General features: G+C 37.0%; 1 protein-coding gene across 5 annotated transcripts in view; it reads left to right on the forward strand.

Moving 5' to 3' along the window:
• Positions 1-20,815, forward strand: part of SPART (spartin) — a 41,931-nt gene extending 21,116 nt beyond the window's left edge. For 4 of the 5 annotated variants that reach the window (XM_057533145.1, XM_057533144.1, XM_007193639.3 and 1 more), the window contains 4 exons: positions 3,492-3,686; positions 4,711-4,869; positions 4,947-5,037; positions 19,162-20,815. In XM_057533145.1, the coding sequence (XP_057389128.1) occupies positions 3,492-3,686; positions 4,711-4,869; positions 4,947-5,037; positions 19,162-19,435 (719 nt within the window). In that variant the 3' untranslated portion in view covers positions 19,436-20,815. The remainder of the gene's footprint in view (positions 1-3,491; positions 3,687-4,710; positions 4,870-4,946; positions 5,038-19,161) is intronic. The other variant, XM_057533146.1, reaches the window with a different exon arrangement.
• Positions 20,816-20,980: the final 165 nt, after the last annotated feature.

Consider the following 20,980-nt stretch of genomic DNA (forward strand, 5'->3'; position numbering starts at 1 on the left):
AGAGATTTTTAAAGAAGTTGTAAAGGGACTTCCCTGGTGGTCCAGTGGTTAAGACTTCACCTTCCAATGCAGGTGGTGCAGGTTCAATCCCTGGTTGGAGAGCTAAGATCCCACATGCCTCCCAGCCAAAAAAAAAGTAAAATGTAAAACAGAAGCAATATTGTAACAAATTCAATAAAGACTTTAAAAATGGTGCACATCAAAAAAAAAAACGTTGTAAAGAAAAACCTTCAGTCTTACTACCTTGCCCCCTAGCTTTACAGGCTGCTAAGTTGTTTATTAGGTCAGTATTCAGAAAATTAGCCCTTATCCACACATATGTACATAACTAAATTCAAAGGTAATTAAGTTTTTGAGTTTATACTGTTATAAGACTTTATAGTATCCATGTGTAACAAACCATCCCAAACTTAATGATGTGAAACAACTATTTGTTTATGCTTAGGAATTCTGTGGGCCAGGTATTCCAAAAGGTCATATCAGGGATGGCTTGTATCTGCTTCATGATGTCAGGGCCTCAGCTAGGAAGATTCAAAGGCCGACTAGTGACTCAGTAGCTGGGGGCTGGAATCATCTGCAGACTCCTTCAGTCACACTGAAGTTGGCATCTGGGTTAGGAGAGCTCAAGATCTAGGACTGCCTACACATGACTTCTCCATGCCTCTTGACTTCCTCACAGCATGGCAGCCTTAAGCTCATCTGGCATCTGCGTGGTAGCTCAGGGTTCAAGTGTGAATGGTCCACCAAACAGGCAGAAGCTGCATTACCATTTCTGACATATTCTTGGAAATTTCCAGCATCATTAGTTATAAGCAAGTAACAAGCCTGCCCAGATTCAAGGGAATGTGACATAGACCCCACTTCTCAATGGGAAGAATGTCAAGGTCGTGTTGAAAGAAGATGTGGAGTAGAAGGTACTGTTTTTGACCATCTTTGGAAAATACCACGTGCCACAAAGTCTTAGGCCTCCTAGGCACCATACAGATTCCACACACTGGTTCTATTCGAAGAAGTAGGTCATCCTGAGAGCCAGCTAACCCTGAGGAGAGATCTCTTCAGAGATTTCAGAAGAACTGTTAGCAGTGCATCATTTGAAAATGAGCCAAAACTACCTTCTGGTAACACTTAGAGACCTTCTTTACTACTTGGGACTTCAATGTCTTCAGGCTTGTAACTCTCTTCCTTTTCATCCTGTATCCTCAGGGCTAGAGTTCTAGCAATAGCCCTAATAGTCAGTAACATTAAAACTATTTAACTGCCAATCAGAATACCTGTCTCCTTATATACCTCCTTTTAATAGGTAGCATGAAAAACAACTAGCTCACTGACTACTTAAGGTACAAGTAACAGAGAAAGGTGTAAGAAATATCCATGATTTACTCCAGAAAAAATTATCTGATCTGTCAAGAAACTATTTCTACCTGACTCATGTAGGTTCTGTACAAATATGAGTAACCAGGGATCTAAATTGAGCTCATTCACCTTAGCCCAATGATGAGTAAAGATCAATAAAAGCTATAGTCTTATACTTTATGAATGTAAGAGGTGAAAAAAAAAAAAAACTGCTTAAAATTTACACTTGTAGAAAATTGGCTTGAGAAGCCTAGACTTACACTTTAAGAAGGCAGCCGCCAAACATTTTAGATGGAGTAGAGTCTAATAAGCTACTTTGGGAGGAGGTAGAAGATTGGTGGCAGTAGACTGAATAGAGTCCCCACTGGGTTAGGTTTGAATTAGGTCATTTTGTGTCATCTGCCAACCTCTCATTTATTCAGCATTCATTCGTTGCCTGCTATATCTCAGCATTAACTGGGTGTGTAGGACGCAGATATGGATAGAATAAATCTATATCTGGCATTACACGTGCCATTTAAAAGGTCTTAATAGCTACCAATGAAATACTGTATTTCCATAGCTTCCATTGCAGCCTCTGCAGTTTTAATTATCTCTTCCATGGTGATATCTTGTTTATAATTAACATCTAGTTTTTCTCTTTATTAGTCCTGTGACTTTTCATTTATCTCACTTCCACTTATTTTTCTGAAAGTCATCGATGGACTCCATCCCCCTTGTTTGATATAGTTTCTTTGTAGGGTTATAGTCTACTTGAGCTCGCCTTTGTTCATTGTCATTTATTTTATGATTTATTAGTTTTCCTTGAACTTCAAGCTGTTTTTCACCTAACACTTTTCAATCTATCATAAAAACACATAATTTTTTCTTGACTAGACATCTTCAGTCCCTTTATTGTTATGTGAACTCCTGGCTGGAACCTGTTTGCCTGGGTTTGAGTCCTGATCCTCCGCCAAGGGTAGGACAGTGGGGATAGGGTTGGAACCAGAGGTGGACATGTTGTCTGAAACAGGAAGAGAAGCACATCAATTTTTCCAATCAGTTACTACTTGGTACTTTTCATTCACATTTTAAAATAAACGGGTATGATTTTCACATTATCATTGGATGCCTGCTTACTAATGGGCTGAAGTAATTATGTAAAAACCATGGCACAGATCTTGGAAAACATACATAAGTATTTTTAAAGGCTCATTGTTTCAGGGTATAGCCAAAAAGGAGATATTTAAAATTGTAACTCTCCCCAGGGGAGGGTAACACTTTCCTCCCCCTCTTAGGGAAAACTGTTCTCCTTGTGTTTGTTTTCTTGGTTCTCCCATCTCCTTCCCACATCTCCTTTTCCCACATGCTGTCTGGCTCAAGGCCTTTTCTCTTCACTAGAGAAGTCTCTGTCACCCTGCTTTCTCTCGGACAGTCTCTGCTTTCATTCTTGCTGCAAGAAGCATGAACAAGGCAAAAAGCTAGGGCCTAGTCTCATGAGAAATAGCTAGAAATAGCTCAATCTTCCTTTCTTTTAGAGTTTTTCTTCTCCTGAATTATTTGGGAGTTCTCATGTCTTTGTCATTCAGGTTTAAAGTGCAAATTAAAAGGTGCTAAGATCAAGGGATTTGGGATTGAGGAAGGAGCAGGACCCCCTGCCTTATGTCCTTAGCCGAAAGCAAACAAGCAAAAGTTCTGCCTTGGCATCTGAGATACAGATTGTTGGTGTATCTGTCTCCTTCAAGGCTTTGTGGGGGGAAAGTGGTGCCTGCACTAAGGCGAAAAGGACAAGGATACTGGGTCTTCTAGCCAAATACCCTCGTAATGGCACCAGAACCCAAAATTAGTCCCTAGCAGTAGTATACTGTGGTAAGTAATATATAGAGACGCCTACAAGTTGTAGTGACAGCACAGAGTAATACAGAACTGTTGTTGAGTGATAACATGACCTAAGTATTGAAAGACGAATTTACTTAGAAAAGGTATATATATTCCAGGCAGAACACTACAGGTACAAAGTTGGCTTGAAAATTTATGGCATGTTTGGGATTTGAATATTGAACTCCTTGGTTTTTTTCCTGTTGATCAGTTATTTGTTAAAGGGCTTAAAGGTATAATCAGTCCTAATTTTGTGCAATTCAAAATTTTCCTTTAAAAAGGTGCTTCCTGGGTGAGTTGGGGTTTGGTCAAAGGTGCTGAGTTTACTGGCAAAGCCATCCAGAAAGGCGCTTCTAAACTCCGAGAACGGATTCAACCAGAAGAAAAACCAGTGGAAGTTAGTCCAGCTGTGACCAAGGGACTTTATATAGCAAAGCAGGCTACCGGAGGAGCAGCGAAAGTCAGTCAGTTCCTGGGTAAAGTAACTTTAGATTCCTTTACTTTTTTTCAGTTAAATTAAAAGTAATCTCTTAGTCCAGGTTAAATCTCATTTAGATGGTTTAAATTTAAGAGTAAAGAATTAGAACAAAGCAGTTTTGCCTTTCTACTCATGGTAGAATCAGTAGACCAGCAACATCAACCTGAGAGCCTTAGAAATATTTCAGGCACTTGACACACCTACTGATTCAATATCTCCATTTTTATAAGATCTCTAGGTGATTCTTATTTGCATATTAAAGTTTGAGAAACACTGGTTAGGGGTTGTTTTGATGTGTTGGAGAGGGGAGTGTCTGCATTTGAAAAGGAATGTATTTGCTATCCTTGAATATGACATATTCTTTTAAGGACAACTCACTTCCTAAGCAGTTGAGAGTCAAGGGTGAGGGATGTATTGTCTTGAGTAAAGCTGGCTTAGTGATTCTGGTGTCAGCCTTCCCTAGTAATATGCCTCTAAACCCCTCTCCTTTGAGGATCACAGCTCTAAAGTTTGGTATTTTAAGATGGTCAGATAGCTCCTTAATGGATTGTCATAAAATTTAGTAAGATTATCTTTTTGGTATTTGGTATTCTTTGGAGTCAGATTTTTGGTTTGTTTACTTTTACATAGACCTAAATACTTCATTACTATTTCAGTGAGTATTTGCTGATAGGGAGGAAAAGTATGAATACACTTAGCTGGAAAACATGAAAGTGGGACCTACCAGTCTTGCACTGCAGATAGAAAAGGTGGATGGTTCTCTTCTAAGCAAATTGCCAAAAAGAACATTATATTTAAGAGTCAATAAGCTCTGCAAACACATCCTTAAACTAAGAAATAGCCTTGTTTAAAAAGTAACCAGCCTTGTTTTCATTCTTTTTTAAATAGGAATGGTAACATTATACAGCAAAACAACTTTAGATGCTCATGGAAGAATTTTGCTAAGTGAGAGTGGTAAAATCAAGGGAAGAATACACTTTTTGCTAAGTTTTTTTGTTTTTGTTTTTTTATGGTTATATTAGTTGACGGAGTTTGTACTGTAGCAAATTGTGTTGGAAAGGAATTAGCTCCACATGTCAAGAAGCATGGAAGCAAACTTGTTCCAGAATCTCTTAAAAAAGACAAAAATGGGAAGTCTCCCCTGGATGGTGCTATGGTTGTAGCAGCAAGCAGTGTTCAAGGTAACATAAAGGTCTAAAAATTCAGGAAGATCTATTTGATGAGGGCTGGTTTTACTTACTTTTAAATGTATTTGCAGGATTTTCAACTGTCTGGCAAGGATTGGAATGTGCAGCTAAATGCATTGTTAATAATGTTTCAGTAGAAACTGTACAGACTGTCAGATACAAGTAAGTTGAATTTTATCATTTTAATGATGAAATCTCTTGTAGCATTTGTAAAACTCTAGGACAGTTAAAATGATTGTATAGTTATTTTTATTAAGTATCTGATAAAACAGTTTTTTTTCACTTGCTATTTTTAAGTAGGGAGAAGAATAAAGTTTTAGCAAATTAATAGTATTGCTGTGACTTTGCCTTATGTTACTAATTGTTATAAATACTTGTTCATCATAAATGGAAAGAATAGGTTTAAGGTTTTTTTTTTAATGCCTGGAATTTCTGTATGCCTTATTAACTGCATGTTCTTGATGGGTGATGTTTGCCTATAGTTTTGATGGGGAAAACTTGAATTATAATTAAACTATTATACTTTGTTAATACTAGCCCCTTCTAATATACAGAGAATGTTAAATTTTCACACCTTATGAATCTACCACTGTGCATCTCTATTGGAATAGATAGATGGTATGAGAAGACATACCATTAAGAAATAGACAAACATAGAAATGAATGATTTATTCAAGTTTATCTGATAAGTGGTATTAAAGATAAGACTTAAGAACAGAATTTTCTGATTTTAGCTCTTTATTCTGTCTTTATAAATACTAGAGGGCTAAACTTAAATTTAGTATGAAGGACCTGAGTTGTTTTCTTAGCTTTGAATTAGTTTAGATCTTAATATTTAATTTTATTTAGAAGAAAATAAATAATGGTGTTCTCAACTCTTGGTTATTTGTGTTAATTATTTACTCACTGACGGCATTTGAGTTCATACTTATATATCAGACATTGTGTTCAGTGCTTTCCATGTGTATTACTTAATCTTTAATAACGCTATTATCTCCATTTCACAGATGAAGAAACCAAAAGCATAGAGCCTTAAATATCTTGTTAAGAATTGTACCACTAGTAAGTGGTAGAGCTGAGATGTAATCCAGGTCCCTCTGTCATGCAGTGTCAGAGAACAGTGCTGGGCCAACACTGCCCTTAATGGGATATCTGTGCAAGTTTAGTATCTAGAGTTATTTTCTACCACTACCTAGCATGTGTTTAGACTCCCTCCCACCACAATAAATTACCTTTGGTTTAGGAAATACTAACTTAATTTTCAGCCTAAGTTGATTTTATCTGCTCAGTCTGGGGCATGCATACCTTAGAATCAAAGCAACACAGCCATATCATCTTGGAGTGCCAATTTTACCAAAGGATTTGGAAAAGAAAATGCAGAGTAGATCTGAAATTTTGGTGGAGATGTAAAGCTCAAGTCTCCCAGCTCACATCCTGCTACTTGTGGCATTGACCTCTAACACTCTTTTTGTTATGCCTTTCAGGTTACTTTGATGGATGAGTCATAATTAGGAAAATAGTTTCTTCTTTTGTTGCAAGAGCAGGAGAAAGTCAGAAGTGTGTTTTAGACCAAAAGTGGGTTATTTTTCGATTATCATATGTTAGCACGGATAAATAAGCAGACATATGATTAAGTAGGGAGTGCTTTATTGGGTTTGTCCATTTCCTACTTTAATGAAAAAAAAATGCTTACCTAAGTACAGTTAAGTGGAGCCCTGTTAAAAGGTTTGAGATTCACATAATGAGGAAGTACAGGTTTTGATGTAGATTTTGTATTTCTTGTCCTTAGTGAGGAGAACTTAATATGATAAATAGGGTATTTTAACAGTGGTTCTGAGCTAATTTATTTCTGTTATGGTGTACATTGCTAGTTTTATCCTTTCCTCCAAAGATTCATGGAGTGAAAAAAAGGTGAGAATTTAGTTAAGTAGGTTTGTATTTCCAGTTATAAGGGTACTTTAGTCTTAGCAGTAACTTAATTAGGAAACTTGGAAAGATGGGAGGGACAGTGGGGAATAACAGGTTTTGTCCAAGTAATACTGTTTTCTCACTTACAAATAATCTGGCTCAGAAGTAGAAATTGCTTTTTAGGAGAAGAAACTGCAAGTATTAAACCAGTTATAACTCAGTGATATTTGTCACTCAAGAATTGGAAAAGCTAGTTGTTCTTTAATTTAGTTCTCAATAATTTACATAAATTTATATTTATTTACATTTATGAATTTACATTTATTTACACTGTGAAAATTATTTGACAGAGTGAGCATTTGTGATTTTCTGCTCTCATCCAACTGACGGTTGCATAGTAAAGAAAACTTATTATTTTTGGAAAATGTGTATTCTTATTGTCTGTGAGAAATTATTCCCCCAAGTAGTCATGTAACATTTTATGGAAAAACTCGAACGAACTTTTTGGCTAACCCAATATTATATAAACGTCTTCATCTGATTTCTGGTAGTATAAGCCAATACAGAGGATTATTTTTTTAATTTAGGCTATTTAAAGGCAGTTTGTATTAGAGAATTATATTCTCCATGCCTTTTATGGTTTTGATTATGATTCAGGGCTGTGTTCATTGATTATGAATGATTTACCTAAAGATCTATATAATTAATTACACTCCTAAATTTTTAAGGTAAATGTATAAGAAATATTTATTAAGACTTTATTTTTTTGGTTACATTAATACTTTTGTCCTATTTTAGATTTAGGAACATGAAGACCTACAGGAACAATGAAAAGCAATTAAGTAACTTTAAACCTGCTATATTTAATTGCAGCATAGTATCTATTAAATAATTCATCACTCTTCTACATAGCTTCTAAAGTTCACCTTTAAGCTCCTTTTTTTCCACTTTAAATTGTTTAGAGGAAAATAATATAACTTCAGTAGGTTAGGTGCATTTTTCTTTTCCCCTCAGTAATATTTTATCTTAGAACACATTTGTGAAGAATGAGCTTAGTAAAAATATTTTCCTATAAGAATTTACTCTTATAAGGTATAGTATTTTATTGGATTATTTAGTGAATTTTAAGTAAAATTCCCCTTAAATTTGCACTGGGTGAAGGGGCAAATTCAAATCCATTTGAGGGTATCTCCTTTGGCAGATGTCATGTTACCCAAAATGAATTCTATATAACATCTACTCAGGAGTTATATAGGATCAATCTTCTCTTTTCAATATGGTAACTATACAAACATTTAAACACAATCATTATGTCTTCCGCTTATTTTTTCTTCTCTACTCAATACTCCCAGTTTAACAATTCCATATATAGTTTGAATTCCAGATCCTTCCTTCATCAGTGTTGTTCTCAAAATATGGAACCCAGAATTGAATCTAATATTCCAAAAGTCTTATAACCAGATTAAATACAGTAGGGTTGCCTCCCTTGTTTTGGTCATATTTAGCATGTGATAAACGTGGCACAGAAGACAAAGAGTATATCTTTATAGTAGCTGTTACTTTATTGGCCCATATCAAACTTGGATTTGTTTTTTTTTTCTTTTTTCTTTTTTGACTTTTATTTTATTTATTTTTATACAGCAGGTTCTTATTAGTTATCCTTTTTTCTTTTAATTTTAATTTATTTATTTATGACTGTGTTGGGTCTTTGTTTCTGTGCGAGGGCTTTCTCCAGTTCTGGCAAGTGGGGGCCACTCTTCATCGCGGTGCGCGGGCTTCTCACTATCGCGGCCTCTCTTGTTGCAGAGCACAGGCTTCAGATGCGCAGGCTCAGTAATTGTGGCTCACGGGCCCAGTGGCTCCACGGCATGTGGGATCTTCCCAGACCAGGGCTCGAACCCGTGTCCCCTGCATTGGCAGGCAGACTCTCACCCACTGCACCACCAGGGAAGTCCTAGTTATCCATTTTATACATATTAGTGTATATATGTCAATCCCAATCACGCAATTCATCACACCACCACCACCACACCACACCCCCGTGGCTTTCCGCCTTTGGTGTCCATATGTTTGTTCTCTACATCTGTGTCTCAGTTTCTGCCCTGCAGACTGGTTAGTCTGTACCATTTTTCTAGGTTCCACATATATGCGTTAATATACAATATTTGTGGGCTTCCCTGGTGGCGCAGTGGTTGAGAATCTGCCTGCCAATGTAGGGGACACGGGTTCGAGCCCTGGTCTGGGAGGATCCCACATGCCACGGAGCAACTAGGCCCGTGAGCCACAATTACTGAGCCTGCGCGTCTGGAGCCTGTGCTCCGCAACAAGAGAGGCCGCGATGGTGAGAGGCCCGCGCACTGCGATGAAGAGTGGCCCCCGCTTGCCACAACTAGAGAAAGCCCTCGCAGAGAAACGAAGACCCAACACAGCCATAAATAAAATTTAAAAGAAAATTCTTCTAAAAAAAAAAAATATATATATATATATATATATACACACACACAATATTTGTTTTTCTCTTTCTGACTTACTTCAGTATGTATGACAGTCGCTACATCCATCCACGTCTCAACAAATGACCCAATTTCGTTCCTTTTTATGGCTGAGTAATATTCCATTGTATATATGTACCACATCTTCTTTATGCATTCATCTGTCGATGGGCATTTAGGTTGCTTCCATGACCTGGCTATTGTAAGTAGTGTTGCAATGAACATTGGGGTGCATGTGTCTTTTTTTTTTTTTTTTTTTTTAAACCAGAGGTATTTCTTTACTTCTTTCTTTGAATGCTATAGTTATTGGCATTTAGGCAGGTATTCATACTATTGCTTTAAATAGAAGATTATTTGTAATAGAGCCTGTTTAAATGTGGAGAGTACATTGTATTCTTTTATTTATTTATTTATTTATTTATTTATTTATTTATTTATTTTTGGCTGTGTTGGGTCTTCGTTTCTCTGCGAGGGCTTTCTCTAGTTGCGGCAAGCGGGGGCCACTCTTCATCGCGATGCGCGGGCCTCTCACCATCGTGGCCTCTCTTGCTGCAGAGCACAGGCTCCAGACGCGCAGGCTCAGCAATTGTGGCTCACGGGCCCAGCTGCTCCGCGGCATGTGGGGTCTTCCCAGACCAGGGCTTGAACCCATGTCCCCTGCATTGGCAGGCGGACTCCCAACCACTGCACCACCAGGGAAGCCCAACATGTGTCTTTTTGAATTATGGTTTTCTCTGGGTATATGCCCAGTAGTGGGATTGCTGGATCATATGATAATTCTATTTTTAGTTTTTTAAGGAACCTCCATACTGTTCTCCATAGTGATTGTATCAATTTACATTCCCACCAACAGTGCAAGAGGGTTCCCTTTTCTCCACACCCTCTCCAGCATTTGTTGTTTGTAGATTTTCTGATGATGCCCATTCTAACTGGTGTGAGGTGATACCTCATTGTAGTTTTGATTTGCATTTCTCTAATAATTAGTGATGTTGAGCAGCTTTTCATGTGCTTCTTGGCCATCTGTATGTCTTCTTTGGAGAAATGTCTGTTTAGGTCTTCTGCCCATTTTTGGATTGGGTTGTTTGTTTTTTTACTATTCAGCTGCATGAGCTGTTTATATATTTTGGAGAATAATCCTTTGTCCATTGATTCGTTTGCAAATATTTTCTCCCATTCTGAGGGTTGTCTTTTGGTCTTGTTTATAGTTTCCTTTGCTGTGCGAAAGCTTTTAAGTTTCATTAGGTCCCATTTGTTTATTTTTGTTTTTATTTCCATTACTCTAGGAGGTGGATCAAAAAAGATCTTGCTGTGATTTATGTCAAAGAGTGTTCTTCCTATGTTTTCCTCTAAGAGTTTTATAGTGTCTGGTCTTACATTTAGGTCTCTAATCCATTTTGAGTTTATTTTTGTGTATGGTGTTAGGGAGTGTTCTAATTTCATTCTTTTACATGTAGCTATCCAGTTTTCCCAGCACCATTTCTTGAAGAGACTGTCTTTTCTCCATTGTACATCCTTGCCTCCTTTGTCATAGATTAGTTGACCATATGTGCGTGGGTTTATCTCTGGGCTTTCTATACTGTTCCATTGATCTATATTTCTGTTTTTGTGCCAGTACCATACTGTCTTGATTACTGTAGCTTTGTAGTATAGTCTGAAGTCAGGGAGTCTGATTCCTCCAGCTCCATTTTTTTCCCTCAAGACTGCTTTGGCTATTCGGGGTCTTTTGTGTCTCCATACAAATTTTAAGATTTTTTGTTCTAGTTCCGTAAAAAAATGCCATTGGTAATTTGATAGGGATTGCATTGAATCTGTAGATTGCTTTGGGTAGTACAGTCATTTTCACAATATTGATTCTTCCAATCCAAGAACATGGTATATGTCTCCATCTGTTGGTATCATCTTTAATTTCTTTCATCACTGTCTTATAGTTTTCTGCATACAGTTCGTTTGTCTCCCTAGGTAGGTTTATTCCTAGGTATTCTTTTGTTGCAATGGTAAATGGGAGCGTTTCCTTAATTTCTCTTTCAGATTTTTCATCATTAGTGTATAGGATTGCAAGAGATTTCTGTGCATTAATTTTGTATCCTGCAACTTTACCAGATTCATTGATTAGCTCTAGTTGTTTTCTGGTGCCATCTTTAGGATTCTCTATGTATAGTATCATGTCATCTGCAAACAGTGACAGTTTTACTTCTTCTTTTCCAATTTGGATTCCTTTTATTTCTTTTTCTTCTCTGATTGCCGTGACTAGGACTTCCAAAACTATGTTGAATGATACTGGCGAGAGTGGACATCCTTGTCTCATTCCTGATCTTAGAAGAAATGCTTTCAGTTTCTTACCATTGAGAATGATGTTTGCTGTGGGTTTGTCATATATGGCCTTATTATGCTGAGGTAGGTTCCCTCTATGCCCACTTTCTGGAGAGTTTTTAATCATAAATGGGTGTTGAATTTTGTCAAAAGCTTTTTCTGCATCTATTGAGGTGATCATATGGTTTTTCTCCTTCAGTTTGTTAATATGGTGTATCACATTGTTTGATTTGCATATATTGAAGAATCCTTGCATCCCTGGGATTAATCCCACTTGATCATGGTGTATGATCCTTTTAATGTGTTGTTGGATTCTGTTTGCTAGTATTTTGTTGAGGATTTTTGCATCTGTATTCATCAGTGATATTGGTCTGTAATTTTCTTTTTTTGTAGTGTCTTTTTCTGGTTTTGGTATCAGGATGATTGTGGCCTCATAGAATGAGTTTGGGAGTGTTCCTTCCTCTGCAGTTTTTTGGAAGAGTTTGAGAAGGATGGGTGTTAGCTCTTCTCTAAATGTTTGATAGAATTCACCTGTGAAGCCATCTGGTCCTGGACTTTTGTTTGTTGGACGATTTTTAATCACAGTTTCAGTTTCATTACTTGTGATTGGTCTGTTCATATTTTCTATTTCTTCCTGGTTCAGTCTTGGAAGGTTATAACTTTCTAAGAATTTGTCCATTTCTTCCAGGTTGTCCATTTTATTGGCATAGAGTTGCTTGTAGTAGTCTCTTAGAATGCTTTGTATTTCTGCGGTGTCTGTTGTAACTTCTCCTTTTTCGTTTCTAATTTTATTGATTTGAGTCCTCTCCCTCTTTTTCTTGATGAGTCTGGCTAATGGTTTGTCAATTTTGTTTATCTTCTCAAAGAACCAGCTTTTAGTTTTATTGATCTTTGCTGTTGTTTTCTTTGTTTCTATTTCATTTATTTCTGCTCTCATCTTTATGCTTGTTTCCTTCTGCTAACTTTGGGTTTTGTTTGTTCTTCTTTCTCTAGTTCCTTTAGGTGTAAGGTTAGATTGTTTATTTGAGATTTTTCTTGTTTCTTGAGGTAGGCTTGTATAGCTATAAACTTCCCTCTTAGAACTGCTTTTGCTGCATCCTGTAGGTTTTGGATCGTCATGTTTTCATTGTCATTTGTCTCTAGGTGTTTTTTTATTTCCTCTTTGATTTCTTCAATGATCTCTTGGTTATTTAGTAACGTATTGTTTAGCCTCCATGTGTCTGTGCTTTTTATGTTTTTTTTCCTTGTAATTCATTTCTAATCTCATAGCGTTGTGGTCAGAAAAGACGCTTGATATGATTTCAATTTTCTTAAATTTACTGAGGCTTGATTTGTGACCCAAGATGTGATCTATCCTGGAGAATGTTCCACGCACACTTGAGAAGAAAGTGTAATCTGCTGTTTTTGGATGGAATGTCCTATAAATATCAGTTAAATCTATCTGGTCTATGGTGTCATTTAAAGCTTCTGTTTCCTTATTTATTTTCATTTTGGATGATCTGTCCATTGGTGTAAGTGAGGTGTTAAAGTCCCCCGCTATTATTGTGTTACTGTCAATTTCCTTTTTTATAGCTGTTAGCAGTTGCCTTATGTATTGAGGTGCTCCTATGTTGGGTGCATATATATTTATAATTGTTATATCTTCTTCTTGGATTGATCCCTTGATCATTATGTAGTGTCCCTCCTTGTCTCTTGTGACATTCTTTATTTTCAAGTCTATGTTATCTGATATGAGTATTGCTACTCTAGCTTTCTTTTGATTTCCATTTGCCTGGAATATCTTTTTCCATCCCTTCACTTTCAGTCTGTATGTGTCCCTAGGTCTGAAGCGGGTCTCTTGTAGACAGCATATATGTGGGTCTTGTTTTTGTATCCATTCAGCAAGCCTGTGTCTTTTGGTTGGAGCATTTAATCCATTCATGTTTAAGGTAATTATTGATATGTATGTTCCTATGACCATTTTCTTAATTGTTTTGGGTTTGTTTTTGTAGGTCCTTTTCTTCTCTTGTGTTTCCCAGTTAGAGAAGTTCCTTTAGCATTTGTTGTAGAGCTGGTTTGGTGGTGCTGAATTCTCTTAGCTTTTGCTTGTCTGTAAAGCTTTTGATATCTCCATCAAATCTGAATGAGATCCTTGCCAGGTAGAGTAATCTTGGTTGTAGGTTCTTCCCTTTCATCACTTTAAGTATATCATGCCACTCCCTTCTGGCTTGTAGAGTTTCTGCTGAGAAATCAGCTGTTAACCTTATGGGAGTTCCCTTGTATGTTATTTGTCGTTTTTCCCTTGCTGCTTTCCATAATTTTTCTTTGTCTTTAATTTTTGCCAATTTGATTACTATGTGTCTCGGCGTGTTTCTCCTTGGGTTTATCCTGTATGGGACTCTCTGTGCTTCCTGGACTTGGGTGGCTATTTCCTTTCCCATGTTAGGGGAGTTTTCAACTATAATCTCTTAAAATATTTTCTTGGGTCCTTTCTCTTTTCTCCTTCTGGGACCCTTCTATGCGAATGTTGTTGCATTTAATGTTGTCCCAGTGGTCTCTTAAGCTGTCTTCATTTCTTTTCATTCTTTTTTCTTTATTCTGTTTTGCAGCAGTGAATTCCACCATTCTGTCTTCCAGGTCACTTATCTGTTCTTCTGCCTCAGTTATTCTGCTATTGATTCCTTCCAGTGTAGTTTTCTTTTCAGTTATTGTATTGTTCATCTCTGTTTGTTTGTTCTTTAATTCTTCTAGGTCTTTGTTAAACATTTCTTGCATCTTCTCGATCTTTGCCTCAATTCTTTTTTCCGAGGTCCTGGATCATCTTCACTATCATTATTCTGAATTCTTTTTCTGGAAGGTTGCCTATCTCCACTTCATTTAGTTGTTTTTCTGTGGTTTTATCTTGTTCCTTCATCTGGTACATAGCCCTCTACCTTTTCATCTTGTCTATCTTTTTGTGAATGTGGTTTTTGTTTCAGAGGCTGCAGGATTGTAGTTCTTCTTGCTTCTGCTGTCTGCCCTCTGGTGGATGAGGCTATCTAAGAGGCTTGTGCAAGTTTCATGATGGGAGGGACTGGTGGCGTATAGAGCTGAGTGTTTCTCTGGTGGGCAGAGCTCAGTAAAACTTTAATCCACTTTACTGCTGTTGCATGGGGCTGGGTTCCCTCCCTGTTGGTTGTTTGGCCTGAGGCAACCCAGCACTGGAGCCTACCTGGGCTCTTTGGTGGGGCTAATGGCAGACTCTGGGAGGGCTTACGCCAAGGAGTACTTCCCAGAATTTCTGTTGCCAGTGTCCTTGTCCCCAGGGTGAGCCATAGCCACCCCCCGTCTCTGCAGGAGACCCTCCAACACTAGCAGGTAGGTCTGCTTCAGTCTCCCCTGGGGTCACTGCTTCTTCTCCTGCGTCCCGATGCACACACTAGTTTGTGTGTGCCCTCCAAGAGTGAAGTCTCTGTTTCCCCCAGTCCTGTCGAAGTCCTGCAGTCAAATCCCTCTAGACTTCAAAGTCTGGTTCTCTAGGAATTCCTCCTCCCATTGCCGGACCCCCAGGTTGGGAAGTCTGACGTGGGGCTCAGAACCTTCACTCCAGTGGGTGGACTTCTCTGGTATAAGTGTTCTCCAATCTGTGAGTCACCCACCCAGCTGTTACGGGATTTGATTTTACTGTGATTGTGCCTCTCCTACTGTCTCATTGTGGCTTCTCCTTTGTCTTTGGATGTGGGGTATCTTTTTTGGTGAGTTCCAGTGTCTTCCTGTCGATGATTGTCCAGCAGCTAGTTGTGATTCTGGTGTTCTCACAAGAGGTAGTGAGAGCACGTCCTTCTACTCCGCCATCTTGGTTCAGGACCTCTGTCCAAACTTGGTTTTTTTTTAAATGAACCTTTTATTTAAAATCTGGACCTTTGTCTTATTTTTGGGCAATTGATATTTGTACCTAAATAAAAAGTTTACATTTATTCTTGCTTAATTGCACTTTGTTGGATTTGACCCATCATTAAATCTATAATTTTGGCTTCAGATTTTGATGTATGTCATATTAGCCTTCCATTTTGTGTTACCTGTAGATTTGAAAGACATGTCTTCTCTACATCTTAAATATTTTCCACAATTTTTTGTGGATGAAATCTAATCACATGCTTACTGTAGCCTTTCCTCCTGACTGATCTTTCTTCAAGGTTTAATGCTTAGTGAGATTGGTGGGTCAGCTGTCTACAAATCTCCTAACAGTATTGTCATTTCTCACCTTTCAGTTTTGTCTGATTAGATACTTCTTACGGTGGTTGTCTTCCACACCCATTCATTAAGTATTGGTTCTGTCTAAGGTTTTACTCTATACTCCCTTTTCTACTCTTTGTGGATATCATCTATATCTGTGGCTACAATTACCACCTGTATTTCAGCAACTCTCAAATCTATGTTTCCTCTTAAGTTTTAATCTTCAGGCTCATACATCCCAACTACATACCACTACAGCCATTCAGTCCCTGAGTCTTGTTGTTTTTTATATTCATCCCTTTAGCTCCAGCCTCATTAGCACTACCTTAGAATAGATTTTCATCGTTTTTCATCCAGCTCACAGCTTGTTTCCTAACTGGTTCCTCAGTCTTAAACCCTTACAGTTCACAGTGCAACCTGTATTAGATCTTTCTAAAACAAAAATTTGGTCATGCCATTCCCACTGATTTCAAGATAAAGTTTAAACTCCTTAGCTTCACCTATAAGGTCCTTCTTAACCCATCTGCCTTTGATGGATAGACTAATAAGAAGCTATGTCTATTTTAAATATTTAAGGTTAATATTTCTAAGAATAGTTTTGAAGGTTGCATGTAAATTGAATTTTAGGCAGATTTATTAGAAAGTTGTGACTGAAACTTTGCTATAATTAGTGAAATCTGGAATCACTGCCAGTGTGCTGTTTTGCTATACATTACTGAATGCACTGGAGAAATTTCAGGAAAGTCTCATTCAAATTGAAAATTGAATCCCATTGACTTATTTAGAGCATTCTTTATATTCATTTTTTATTCTTAAATTGGCGGTGTTACTCAGTATATAAAATCTAATTTAATAAGCTCTAATTATAGTTAACTTTTTTTAAAGTAAGAATAAAAAATAAGCTTTATTGTTTTTAATTTTTGCTAGAGATAGGCTTTCTCGGAGTCTTTAACTGTGTAGTTTGAATCTGAATAAAGAAAAGAACTGAACAGTTATTTATCAAGCAAGAGAAGAGAGTAGGTGCCTGCCAGGAATCCTGGTTCCAGGGCATATTGGGAAGCAGAGGTAATAAGTGAGGATATATTTAAAAAATAAACACAACTGCTGAAAAACTATTGTATAGGGTCTTTAAAGATAGCTGTATGTTTAGTACTATGGAATTTTCAAAGTGCTTTAACATATACGTCTCATTTTATAAGATAAAGGAGAGGAAATTGATGAGATGCAAAGAGGTTGAGACTTCGCCAGGGTCACACAGCTGGTTGTTGGCATGGTCAGTATTAGAATCTAGTTTTCTGGCTCCCAGTTTGGTACTTTTCTCCAGATTAACAGGAGTTGCTACTAAAGTGGAGACAGCATGGAAGAAAAAGAAAAATCATCAGGGGACCAACACAGACTTCTTTTTCAGTATATTATTTTTTTTTAAATGTAGTCTTTAGAATTGTATTGCATATAGAAATATCGTAAGTGCAGTTTGAGGTATCAAACTGCATCAGTAGAATAGGGAACATTCGAAATACTCAGAAGTGGAAGTTTATGAGTCTGGAGGATTTCCTGTGCTCGAAAACACTAATACGGCCACATTCTTAAGTTATCATTGTCACTTCATTGTAGCTAACACAGGCCTGAAGAGAGAAGCCCTGAGAGAAACCTGCTCAAGCAGGAGTTACGGGCACACTTCCAGTGCTGAAACTGCTGCCGCCCCTTTCTCCTCATTGAGCCTGAGCATTGCCACCTGACCGTGAGAAGGCCCAATGTCTTCTGCAACATCAGCAATCCTGTGGAGTGCTGAGGGGTTGCAAAGCAACAGGGACAGGCAGAAAGCAGTCAGAAGCTTTTCTGTTGGGTAACTGTTGAAACAGCCCCAATCAAGAGTGGTACAGACATAAGGTTTGACAGATGTAGGCTCTGCTGTGCCCTGGCTCTGATTAACATTAGGCAAAGGACAGAATGAGGTATCATTCAGAAGCATAATAAGTTTATTTCATATTGCTACACTGAAGTTGAAAAAAAAGACAAGCATGAATAAGCCAATAGGGTCACAAGCCACTGTTTTAGGCCAGGCTAATAGTAATAGAGTACTTGTTAATTCAGAGGACAGATCCAGTGTTAGAAAAAATGTCCAGATATTGGGTCTCGAAGCATCTAGGAAACTTCAGTGTGTCCTGGAGAAAATTGTAAAATTTTGCCTCTTTGTTCTTGTATGTTGTTTAAGCAATCCTCTACTTGGGGAAATGTATGGACAAGAAAAGCTTTAAAAGCCTGGTACTTAAAAACAGGTAGAGAGTAAAACATGAAGTAGGATGAGTTTTAGTGTCCTTGTGTAAGACCTCAAGTTGTATTATTTTCTTATGGAAATGGTATTAAACACCATCAGTGGTATTGATTATGGTCAGGAATAACTACTTTTGTGTAATGCTTTGTAATTTCCCAAGCCCTTTGCTATACATATGAACTCAAGAAACTCTTAGATGGATAGGGCAGGACTTCCTCATTTAATTCATTCAACAAATATTAGATGTCAGGCACTGTTCTAAGTACTTGATACAAGAGATCTTTCTCTAATGGGGTTTATATTCTAGTGAGATGAACAATAAGCAAATCAAAAACAATGGGTGCAAAAAAGTTCTATAGTATGTAGCAGACATTAAGTTATAGAAGAAAGAGCAGTTTAAGGGGGGAATTGATTGGCCGTGGGGTGGGGCATGCGAGGTAAGGCAATTAAAATAGGTTAAATGCTGAGAGCATAATAGCTGACTTGAAGAAGGTGAGGCAGTTAGCCACGTGCATACCTGGGGTGAGAGTAGTCTAGGCAGATACCAGCCAGTACGAAGGTCATAGGGCGGCGCATGTGTGCTTGGTGGGTTCAAAGAACAGCAAGAAGGCCAGTGAGTCTGCAGTGGGGTGGAGTGGAGTGAGGAAGAGTGTTGTAGAATCTCTGCTTAGAGACAAACTCAGATTCCAGTAGTTTGAAAGACTTAACCAAAAGTCTAGTTAAGGTAGAACTCAAAACCATTTATAGTGACCTATAGTTGTTTCAGTTAGAATTCTCTTATATTTACAGAAGAAGATAAGGAAATATTGACTGATTAACAACCTTTATTATAATTTATATTTTATTCTTCAACATAAACAGTCTTTATTACATTAATCTCAGCCTCAGCTTATTTTCACAGTGATTTTGCTAAAGGACAAAATAACAGCCTTGGCACAGTGTGATTTTATTCTTTACTGTGTTTTAAGTTATTAATTAAATTGAAACCTAACTTTCTATTTTGCTCTTGGATAACATGCTAATCACATGACCTATTTAATACTAATTCAGAAGATCTTAATTTATATTTGTAATTTCATTGTATTTTCTCTAATCTTTCTTTTAAAGATACGGGCATACCGCAGGAGAAGCTACGCACAACGCAGTAGATTCTGCCATCAATGTTGGTGTAACTGCCTATAATATTGACAACGTTGGCATCAAAGCAATGGTGAAGAAAACTGCAAAACAAACGGGACACACACTGCTTGAGGACTATAAAATTGTTGATAATTCTAAGGGGGAAAATCAAGGAGGAGGAGCAAGTGTAAACATGAAAGGGGAGAAAGATGAACAGAGAGAGGAACTAGAGAAGGATGGGGCAAAGAAGAAAGATAAATGATGGAAGTGCTATGAATTGTCTATACCAAAGTCTTACAGATGGATGCAGTTTTGTTAAATGGCAAATGTGGAATTCCCCACAGATTAACCAGGATCTTTAAAATGTATTCATTCCTACAAAGTGACTATTTCATAAGCTTTATGGCATGTATTCTACTTCTAAGGAAAAGAATCAGTATTCTTGCATCTGGCCTTTAGAAACACAGTTACATTCTCTGTGAGTTGGTTTTTTTCTAAATGTGGCTAAAATATTTTTGCAGTTAAAATACGACTAATAATGTGCTATAAATCTCATTAAACCTAACATTAAACTATTTTTGTATTTGCTGTCTTTCAGAAAGCAAAGTAGGAAATTATATATTTACATAAAATTTGGCATTTAGTAACCTTAGTTCTGTTTGTACTGGGAAGGAATGCTTTAAACATTGTTTCCTCTTTTTGCACTAATTGTGGATGTTTTTTTTTTAGGTGCTTGTGAGAATTTTCAGTGTGTAAGCTAAACAAAAACTGTAACCCTAAATGAAAAGAATTCTTGTATAACATTTAAAAGACTCTTTCAAAACAAGGAGTAGACTAATCATGAAAAATAAAATGAGGTTCTGTAAAATCATTTGGTAGCTTATCCCTTTGTTAGGAAATGGAATGGTCTTTTTGATTTTAAATGAATACAAATAGATTTTTAAGTCTTCTAGATTTAGACTGTTATTGATCTATTAGGAGCCTAGGAAATTTGGGGATATGGTTGGTATTGTATCAGAATTCAAAGTGATTATTATCAGCTTAATTGGACAAAAATGTAATCACTTTTACCGTGTCTACTTCTGTAAGTTTGCCAAAAGGCTGAAATTTAGTAAAAACTAAAATATAAACAGCTGAGTTTATGTATGATAAATAATTTTTATTTTGGGATTCAGTCATTGGAATTTTATATATTAAAAAGCCAATAAATTAAATTATTAGAAAGGTTTTACTCATAATTAAGGTAAAGAATGTGAAGACTTTAGGCTTTAATCCATGGTGGCTAGGCATAACAGTGTCCACTTTGGCAGAAGACAGGATATTCACAGACCTATAAGCTACAAATATGTAAGTAAAATAGCTAATGGCATTTTATTTTTGTTTAATGATTTTAAAAGATTGGTATTGGTTTTCTTAGTATAGTCCATTTTAATATTTCTGAAACTCCAATTGCTATTTAGTTTATTAGGCTTTATTTAAAACTATATAAAGAATGCACTTTGTGAATAAACTGTCTTTGATTTACTTGGCCTCAAATATATTCATGGGTTTGTATTTCAGGGACACAGAATTGGTGGAGCCTTTCCCTAGGGCCAAGGATAATGTACTAGTTAAAATGGAAATAAAATTGAATTGGTAAATAGCTTCCAGTCGGTCTCTGCCTTATTTAAGTTTAAGAAATGGAATGACACATAGTGGAGCCTAAAGTTTAAAAAATTACCTTAGAGCAGAGGTCAGCAAAATTGGACTGGTCAACAGGAACCTAGTTGTCCATTTCACTTCATTCTACTCTGTTCACTTGTTTGTG

This window comes from Balaenoptera acutorostrata, chromosome 18 (assembly GCF_949987535.1).
Source record: "Balaenoptera acutorostrata chromosome 18, mBalAcu1.1, whole genome shotgun sequence".
NCBI classification, from domain to species: Eukaryota; Metazoa; Chordata; class Mammalia; order Artiodactyla; family Balaenopteridae; genus Balaenoptera; species Balaenoptera acutorostrata.